The sequence below is a fragment of the Cannabis sativa genome, chromosome 1 (genome assembly GCF_029168945.1).
Source record: "Cannabis sativa cultivar Pink pepper isolate KNU-18-1 chromosome 1, ASM2916894v1, whole genome shotgun sequence".
Lineage (NCBI taxonomy): Eukaryota > Viridiplantae > Streptophyta > Magnoliopsida > Rosales > Cannabaceae > Cannabis > Cannabis sativa.
Window position 1 is genome coordinate 14639432 of NC_083601.1, and position 10788 is coordinate 14650219.

At 32.2% G+C, this 10788-nt stretch overlaps 1 protein-coding gene across 1 annotated transcript; it reads right to left on the reverse strand.

The window, feature by feature from the left end:
* Positions 1-1298: 1298 nt before the first annotated feature.
* LOC115704985 (mitochondrial-processing peptidase subunit alpha) lies at positions 1299-5782 on the reverse strand. The gene is made up of 13 exons (XM_030632213.2): positions 5533-5782; positions 4733-4981; positions 4317-4613; positions 4071-4238; positions 3727-3894; positions 3569-3649; positions 3343-3409; positions 3017-3114; positions 2406-2478; positions 2256-2326; positions 2100-2149; positions 1857-1969; positions 1299-1744 (listed from the first exon to the last, which is right to left on the reverse strand). Exons 1-13 carry the CDS (start codon positions 5569-5571, stop codon positions 1692-1694), a joined length of 1527 nt encoding a protein of 508 aa, XP_030488073.2. The 5' UTR covers positions 5572-5782; the 3' UTR covers positions 1299-1691.
* Positions 5783-10788: the final 5006 nt, after the last annotated feature.

Sequence of the window (10788 nt, forward strand, 5' to 3'; positions counted from 1 at the left end):
AAGAAAGAAGAAGAAGTGATGTTAGCCTGTTAGGTTTATCTAATATCTGCCAATTGCTATCGCTTCCCTTTTACTTCACCAATATTTTTTGTCTTTGACTTACCTATCAACCTCTTCTAATTAAGTCCTAACAAAAACAAGAGAGATATCCAATTATGGTACACAACCAATGCTTCTAAGACTGAATTTTCACTATCGAATTTCTATTCTTTTTTTTTAATTTTTGAAAACAGTTTAGCCAAACTCACCACTAAACAAACCACAAAGAATATATTCTTGCACCCTTTTTTTTTAGTTTTAAATTTCAAGTAAAGAAAAAGAGTATCTTCTCTTCCATAGCCGTTAAAGAGAAGGGTATCAATCAACAAATAAAAAAAATAAAGCCTTGGAAGCATAATATTTTTTCTTTATGAGATTTGAATAGGTATACGGGTACTACGGCTCTGCCTTAATATATTCTCTATTTGTTTATTTATTTAGGTATCTGCAGTTTCTGCATGGTATGAAGTAAAACATTCTATCTTTTCTAATGGGGTATGTATGACTACTAATTAATTCCTCAAGTTACTAATCATAGCACAAAACAAAGCATGTTCCGATGCAGCACTGTCCTCCTAATCATTTTGTTTATCCTACTCTACTCTAATACAAGTGAAATAAATGCTTGTGAAGTAAAGTTTGGGCATATACTTTATTGCATGCATCTAATCACTTTTCATTTATCATATATAATAATAATAATAAGATAATATGTTTTTTTAAAAATAAAATAAATTCTTCTTTACCAAAGATATCTAATCACTAGATATGATTAGAACTTGTATTTATTACTTGAACAAAGTAGGAAAAGAAAAAATCTCTACTATGTTTTGTTTTCTCTTTTTGCTGCCATTATTCCAACCTAACGTATTTAACTAATACATGGAAAAGATCTCAGATACATTATCCAAAATCAGTGGCCCTAGAAAGTTCCAACCTTTCCGAAATGAATGCATTCAACCTATCAAATAAGAATAATATATTGCACGGTGATACAATTCCCACAACTTCATACAAATCAAAGCACCACCAGATCAGACATTTTAGGTAAATCTTAACTAAACCCATTTATATAAATATATAAAGATATGTGTGTGCTTAAATATGTATCCAACTTTCAACTCAGATCAAAAATGTCTTAACCTACTTACTCACCATCAATTTTCGAAGAAGAAAGATAAAGATAAGATAATTGCAACTAGCAGCAAAAAAATAAAGGCAATACATCAATATCGATGCTCTTACCAACAATGGAGATCTTTCATCCAAAATTCCTGGCATTCTTGGAATTTAATGTAACAATCCAATGGTGTATATAACTGATATAGTTATGCCTGCAATTCGGCTTGAGGAAATATTTAACCCTGAACAAAAAAATAGGAAAGCCTTTTTTTCTAATGGCAAAAAAATTACACTAAGCCAAAAGCTGGAATTCAAACCCATTGTCTGACAAAGCCTACCACCAATAACTCGGGCCTAGTGGGCTGCTTGCCAGAACCACCAATTTATTGAGTAATTGACAATTAGAAATTTCTCCTTATTTAAAACAGATTTTTTCTGTAAAAGGAACTTGACACGATAAGCAATTCTCAAACACTTTAGTCACAGAAGATTGGTGCCTGCCCAGTGTCCGGTTTAGTTGTACAATAGAATCACTTTGCACCGAACTTGCTGCTAACTGAATCGTAGCTTGGGAAATAGATGACTACCAAAAATAAAATGAGAAAAATCAAATAAAATTGCAAAGAGACCTATTAAGAAAAGCAGATAACCATAAAATCATAAACAGCAAGATAATTAAAAGATTGGATAAGTACCATCTCCGTGTGATGCCATCGTGAGAGGAGACGATAGAAGCTTTTGGGCAATTGAAGCAATATCTTTTGGAGTGACTTCATCTACAACCTTCAAGAAATGCTCCACTTGCATCCTATCACAGTACACAATGTCTTTTTCAAAATAAAGCTTAGCCAGGTAAAGACAACAATTTTTTATGCACTAATGTGCAAACGTGGTGCTAAAGTCAAACAGGTCCAGTTATTTTATGAATCAGGTCATACCGCTTCCCATAAGTCAGGACTTGTCTCCCTATATCTTCTGATGCAATCATCTATAAAAAAACAAATTGTCAATGAGCAATTAAGAAATTTATAAACTCAAAATGCACATGAGCTACCATGTAGCTGGAAAAATTTCATGACAAATGGCATGCATACTCTAGATTCCAAATTCATTAGAATGGCAGATTTCGTCGACTTTTTAGCACGATCTAGCTGTACTTGGTCAACTGCGTACATGAGGGGAAAATGTATAAGAAGTAGGATCCAAAGTGAAGTTGATTAGTCAAGAAACAATAATATAAATACCTTCGCCAGGTTTAGCAAGTGCAATAAGCTCATTAGCTACTATATCAACTGCTTTTGCAGCAAAACCAGAGTCCTGTATACAGAGGGACAGAAGCAATTGGTTCATTCATGTAGCTTCAGAATAAACTCTTTATCCAAACTTTTTTTCTGTAACAGCCAATGTGGTGTGTATGTGTATATATTATGACTGTACGAGTATGCAAACTATCATTTTCTCCTCTAATTAAAAAAAATAAGCTAAAGAAAAAGTCCACATACAGTGGTAGATTGGATACCAAAATATGCCAGTACAGTTGTATGTCTATACATCACAATACTACTATGCAACTATCATTTTCTAATTTTAAATAATTAATTCAAAGGAAATGGGTGCTTACAGTGATAGGTTGGATAACAAAAAAATCAGTATTGTTATATGTGTATACATAAACTATATTAGTATGCAAATGATATTTTCTTCTCTAATAAGAACTTTGAAACTTGAAGAAAAAGCCTGCTTACATTGGTAGATTGGATACCAAATAGTATGTGTACGTATAACAATATTAGCATGCCCACTATCATTTTCTTTTCTGATAAAAAATTTAAACTTGGAGAAAAGGGCTGCTTACAGTGGTAGCTTGGATACCAAAAATGCCAGTATTGTTGTAGATGTTATTGAATGCTGAAATAGACTGAAATTGTGGTTGCTCATTCAAGACACGTACATCTGATCATCATATCAGCACGTGCATTCAGATGTCAAGGCTATTCATTTTATTACTTATGGAGAGAGAGCATGATGAATAGTCCAAGAATCAAAACAGAACCACGAATAAAAAATATAAAAAAAAAAAACTACAAATCCACCCAGATAATAGATTTTATTGCTTGGAGGAATAAAAAACAGAATTTTATACATTCAGTTGCAGCAAGTAATGTATCTTGGACAACTTACAAAGCCGAGAGTGCATCCCTTTTCCAGGTCCACCTGCTGAGAAAGATCCACCTCCTCCCAATAGCATCTACAATGACGGAATATTATTATTATTTCCCGCAAATATCACCCAAAAAAAACATGTAGACATGCTTAAGGAATTTAGAGAACAAACAGTAGCACATTAAAAGAAGGGAACCAAAGAATATTAGACACATCAAGTAATTAAAGAATTCAGTAGCAAAACCTGTAGAACAGTCAATTGCATAGCTTCCTTCTCCTTGTGCCAGCCACCAGGAAACTCAAACGCAAGAGCAAAATGGGTTCTCTGGTGAAGTAAGATAATTACATTTTAAATTTTTGAAAATGTACTGAGAACAAAGATTACTTGATGGATAGACATACCCCAGAATCAACATGACAGCGATAGTCACCTCCTGTATACAAAGACTTTGGCTCTTCAGGACGAGGGACACTAGGTAGATCAGACAAAAGTGGTTCAGCAATGGATACTAGCTCCTCATGATCAACCCCATAACCAGCAAGTACAATCCTGGGAGCTGTATAATTTTCCTGTAATTTTCATTGAAATCAGTCCACGTAAAGAGGCCACCTTTAAAGTTAACATATAAACTATAAACATGCAAGTCTCAGAACATTCTGTACAAACACCCAGATATGCATACGTAAAGTAACTAGAAGATGATTTGATATAGTGAAACCTGCAAGAAGATAGTTATGGAACTTACAGCAACAAATTCCTCCAAAATTGTACCATTCAATCTAGTTATTGCAGATTCTGGAGCTAAAAGAGGATTAGCCAGAGCTCCTGAATAACCAGCGGAATGAATTGCTTCCAGAACTAAAGCGTCAGGGTTGTTGGAAGCTTCACTAATCTCAGATTTCACCTTCTGAAGCTGTGAAAACTAAATATGATTAGCCATACATCAGAGAAGTAACTATCTTTCTATCATACAATGATTACGATAATTTACCTGCTCATTGACCTCCCAATCCAGGAAAACAGGATTCCTAACAGAGTCAGCAAGAAGCTCAACCATTTGGGGAACATAAGTCTTTAAAGCATCAAATGTATAACCCATCTGTTCTCGAGAAGCTGAGGCTTGTACATGCCCACCAATTGCCTCCACCTCACGCACAACACGCAAGTGACTCCTATTTCTTGTACTCTTAAAGGCCATACGCTCCAGCAAGTGGGAGGCACCAAATGATAATGGTGTTTCATATATAGAACCACAATCAACATATACGCCAATTGAAGCAGTAGGAGTCTGTTAAAGCAACAGAATCCAACTCCAATTAATTAGTTTTAAAGCACGATGGCTCATGATAGCCAATGAAAAATATAGAAAATATATCACAAAACATTTATTCCCAAAAACCCACTTACCGCTGATGTTTGGGAAGCTATTTTGAGGCCATTAGGAAGAGTTGTAATTTTGGTGGAATCTGGTTGAACGTGGTCTGGCAATGGAGAAGGCAGATTGACACCCGGTAGTGGGAAGTCTAGAGGAGGTAAAGTCCTAGAACCTCCACCGAAAAGCCATCCAAATAGACCTCCAGAAGTGGATGAGGACTGACTTGTTGAAACAGCACTTGAACTTGCAAAACGGACGAGTTCCCTATGGCAGCTACGACCCTAATAACCATTGTTTGGTAAGATGTCATTAACCCATTGCCAATCAATCTAACTACTCAATTGTAATAAAAGGCACCAAACCCCAAAACAGGAGTAACAAGTAAAGCCCAGTGTAATCTACAAACAAAACACATTTTCTTTGCTATCCATTTACATCATTAACATTCGAAAAACAGGTGCGTAAACAAAAGAACTAAATGATTCAACTCAAGTTCATGGAAAACTTGCATTAGGCTTAAGTAAATGAATTAAACTAATTTCAAGATTTCTAAATTCATAATTTTTCTACATTCCTGACATATTTCTGGAAACAAACACTACGTTAAAATCATATAAAACAACTATCAAAAGTTCTATAGAATCAAACGAGAGATCTAATAAGCAATAGATACGCAAATAACCATAAATTTCTACGAATAAGATTGGACATACATAGAATCATTCGCAAATGTACAAATGAAAGATGTGTATGAGTAAACATGGATTCGAGCTAAAGATTAACCCGTAGGGTTACGGATTGGGAGTTTTTGGGGATAAAATAAATTACTAACCCTTAGGGCCCTGAGGCGTGAAGCTGTGGCTCTGTACATGGCGATGAACTGCGAATAGTGACGCCCTGAGATTGTCGGGACTCGGATGGTATCGAGGGTTGGGCGAGGCGTAAGGGTCTCTCTGCTCGATTGGACTTTGAAGGTTCAACAATTTGATTTGACCCTTTTGGGGGAGAAAGATTGTCGCATGGCATTGGCAGGGATAGGTTGTACACGTGTGGGGCACGTGCGAATTACGTTGCAGCTCCGAATTCCGATTAGAGCAGGGAATAATCTGGACCGTTAATCAAAGCAAAGAACAAATGGAATTTTAAGGGTAATCATCCTATGGCCCAAACAATCTATGTAATGAATATTAATTATTAATTTTTAGGATTTTTACAGTACATACTAAAATTTTCAGTTTTTTTACTTTTTTATCGTGGGATTGAATTTTTATTAAAAATATTGTGTTTTTTTCAAAAATTTTGTGTAAGCTTTATACTATATACTGTGTTAAGTTGTCACAGTTGTTTTTTAGTTGTTTAGTGTTGTTGTTCTGTTTTGTTGTTTTATAAAAAAAAATATTACTTTTGTAAAAAAATCTGTGTGATAGTAAAATTGTAAACTTTTGCCTAAAATCTAATATTTTTGTAAAAACCCCAAAAGAAAACTTGTGAAGACTTAGGCCCAAAGCAGACAATATCATACTAATGTGGGAGTCGAGGTTAGGTAGCGACCCGACTAGGTAGAAGAATGGGGTCCAACAAGTGGTATCAGTGCCAAAGGTTTAGGAGTACTGGGGTAATGGACTGCATTTGCAATGTGTGGGAGAAAGAAACCCTCAATGTGATGAGTTCGCGATTGAAGATCTATATGGTGCCTTGTATCGAAAGTCTACCTGATATTGAGGTAGTCATGTGGCGTGTCTCGTTGATGATTACAGCGGTACAAGGTGGAGATCGGTGTTAGGACCTGTGTCGAAAGTCAACCTAACAAAGGTGATGGTCAGGCGGCGAGTTTCGTTGGTGATAGCGGTGACGTAAGGTGATTTCGCTGGAGGGGAGGGCACGAGTATGTGGTCCTTGGTTTGAGGGGAGAATTGTTGGGGTATCAACCTAAGTCCCACATTGGAAGAATAGACAAGAGTTGTCTTGGATATAAGTGTTCCACATTCTCTATTAGTATGAGGCATTTTAGGAAGGTGCTCAAAAACAAACCGTCAGGGCTTAGGCCCAAAGCGGACAATATATCATACTAATGTAGGAGTCAAGGTGAGATGGCAACCCAACAAGGAAGAAGAACGAGGCCCAACAATGTATATTTGGTTTTTATATTTTGTTGTAATGGGATTGCTCCATTTTTTGTAGTATTTAATCTATTTTTCATTTCAAGTTTGTCATATTATTTTTTTATATAATTGAAATTGGTTTTTCAAATTTTGTTATGATTTTGTATGAGTTCAGAACTTTTGTTATGGTTTCACAGATTTTGTTATATTTTAGTTATGATTTTTCATAGGGTCGAAACTAGTTTCATTTGGTTAAAACTTGTTTCACAGGATTTACATGTTCGAAACTGGTTTTGCATGTTCGAAATAGGTTTCACATTAAAGGTTATGTAATGTGGTTGCTTCATTTTATGATGTTATTATATATTTTTTATTTTAAATTTTTTATTATTATTTTGTTTTTAGGTTTGAAACTGGTTTTCACACTTATATTCCGTTCTTAGATTATTATTGTTGTGCATTGTGTGCTGTTTTGATTATATTTGTGAGTATTTTTTTTTTGGTATTTTTGTGTGTGTATTTTTTTTCTTCCATTTGGTTGATTGATAAAACTAGTTTCAGTTATCTTTATTGTTTATCATTTATGTTTTGTTTTTATAATCTTTATTGTTGTTGTGTGACGAAATTAGTTTTTGTTTGGTTTTTATAGTGTTCATTGTTGTTGTATGATGAAATTGGGTTCGGTCTACTTTTTATGTTTTTGTTCAGATAGAATATAATTCCTCCAATAAAAATGCAATAAAAGATGTTGCTAAATATTCAAGTGCTAACTGTGAGAAGAACTTCCTCCAATTAAAAATTCGTAAAAAGGTTATTCACAAGGAAAAAAAAAATCTAACTCAAGTTTTAAGGGTTCATTTTTCATGACTTTTTTTTTAAGTATATTAATTTGTTTCAATTTATCCTCTTATAGTTTTATATGTTTACTTGTAGCTTTTTAAACTGATCTTCGTGTTTAATTGTTGGTTTATTATTTTACGTAATTAAGGTTTAAGTTTTTTTTTTTTTTTGTTATTTTAAGAAATTAGTTTCGTTGTGCCAGAGTTACATTTCTACGTCTAACTTCAGTGACGATTTCACCGTCAAACTCCAAGAACGGTGACAATTCTAATGACTTTTCGGTAATTTTTTCCGTCAATTATACTAATTTCGGTAACTTTTTTGGTATCGACATCAACTCTGTCGACTTTTTCGACAATTGTAGCAACTCCAGTGATTTTTTCGGTACCAATAGTAACTTTAACAACTTTTCCACACCAATAACTGAAGGTGGCAACTCCAGCAGTAATCACTTTTCATTTATTTGTTTCTAAATATATTTCTTAAAAAAAGACATGGAGAGAATTTAAATATATTTTATGGTTGGGGAATTTTCATAAATATGAGAATTGAGGGTATAGTTTACTTTTTATGGCATAAATAAATAACATTATAGGGTTATGGGTTTTTTTATTTTTTTTACATTTATATGGGTTTTTCTTATGCCATATTTTTGTAAAAAAAAGTGGAAATCCCATATTTGTAAAACAACAATAAGTTTTGTCAGAAAAGTCACAGAGATAGGAAAAGTCGCCGGCACCGAAAAAGTCACCAAAAAAATCAATGTCGTCACCGGAAAAGTTGTCGAAAAAGTCACTATCGCCGGAAAAGTTATCGTCGCCGGTCAAGTCATTGGAAAAGTCACCAGAATAAAATGTCTCAGATATAACTAAAAATATAACCGGTTCTATAATGTTACAGAACCAGCTATAGTTAAATATAAATGATATAAAATAACTCAAACCAATTATAATTAAAGTAGAACCGGTTCTATAATAGTGTTATAATGAATAAATATAAATAACACGAAATAACTCAAACCGGTTATAACTAAAATAGAACCGGTTATATAATATAATGAATACAAACAAGTGACACGCAATTACTCAATCCGATTACAATTAAAAACAAAGAAGAAATCATTTCCTAAAATACTGAAATATAAATTAAAAATAAAACTAGTTTCACAATAAAATAATTCATAACACATAATACCTCATAAATCGGTTATAATTTTTTAAATATAAAAAGTGGAGAAATGTCTCGGATATAATAAAAATAGAACATGTTCTATAACATAATGAATAAAAATAAATACAACAAAATAATGCAAACCGGTTATAATTAAAATCTAACCGGTTCTGTAACATAGTGAATAAAAAAAATACAAAATAACTTAAACCAGCTATAATTAAAATAGAATCGGTTCTATAACAGTATTATAATGAACCAGTTTTATAACAATGTTATAATTAATAAAAATAAATAACACGAAATAACTCAAACCTGTTATAACTAAAATAGAACCGACTATATAGACATAATGAATGAGTATTTTTTAGGTAGATATGGCATGGATGGTATTATTTGGTGGGTTGGAGCATGTTGAATGGATGTTTTTGTTTAAGCTAATGTATTTAACTGGTTTTTGTGTGTGAGTTTTTATCTTAGCTGCTTTAGGGAACCAGTTTTCCTGTTTTAAATTTTTAACTAGTTCATAAATATAAACGGTTTCTTTATATTATATTTGAGTTATTGTGTGCTATTATTTGTGTTTATTTATTTTGTTATAGAACTGGTTTTTTTTTTTTTTATATTTATGCCTCAATACTTTTTGAAATTGATCTCCATTTTTTTAAAAAAAAATTATAATCGGTTTTATGAGGTATTATGCGTTATGAGATTTTTTATTGTAAAACTAGTTTTGTTTTTAATTTATGTTTCAGTGTTTTAGGAACTGATTTTCCCTTTATTTTTTAATTGTAATCGGTTTGAATTATTGTGTGTTAATTGTTTGTATTCATTATGTTATATAACTGGTTCTATTTTAGTTATAACCGGTTCTAATTTAATTATAATTAATTTGAGTTATTTTGTTTTATTTATTTTTAGGGACTTTTTTATTTTTACACTTCAAAACAGATTTTTTTTCTTGCATTTTTTATGGAATTCTACGTAGAAACCCCTATTGCAACTAGTCCTGCAACCTAAATTGCAACAAAAAATCGTATAGAAACTCCTATTGTAACTAGCGCTGCAACCACTTTAGAAACCAAAACCGTAAATTTGAAAAAAAAAAAAAAAAGTTAAAAAAATAGTATATGGGATAATTTCCCTTATTTTTATTCTTTGTGTTACAGTTATATTTCAATTATAACCGGTTCTATTTTTGTTTATATTTGAGACATCTAATAAAAAACCCATAACCTCTTAACTTTATTTATTTATGACATAACAAAATATTCTAAAATTTTCCTATGTAATTTCTACTTATGGTAATACAGGTGACATATCTTATATATGTTAAATCTTTTATTTTAAACATGATATTTTGTCTTTTCTTAACCACATTAATGTAAACTAACTTTTAATTTACCAATAGTCCATATTTTAAAACTCTAGAGAGGTAGCAAAACATAGCAATTTGTGGGGTTGATCTAATGTTCTCAATTCAGCCACTAATTGCCCCAACTTGCAACAGCATCTCACAACTATTCCTTTACAAATCCAAAGCTTATTGTGATTCTTAATCGATTCTTGTTCCAATTATATGATTCTTATGCCAAAATGCAATGTTGACCTTCATATTAATAACACGAAAATGAATCATGCATATTGTTATGTCATAAAATTATGAAAATCAAAAGCTTGAAGAATACAACTTAAACTAAAGAACAGTCGTCTGATCAGTTCTCATTATTTCACGTATGTTGATGTAACTTATATAATAACATAATGATGTATATGAACATCGAAACATAATATTCTCATCTTCAAGACACTGACTAGTATTCATTCATTCAACTATTCAACTTGATCTTCCTATAATAATTTGCTTTTAGTTTACACATATTGCTAATGTTCTTTTTAGAGTTTTGTGTCATATGGTTATTTATTATTATATATTTATATATAGCTCAAAATTATTCGACAATATTATCAGAAAC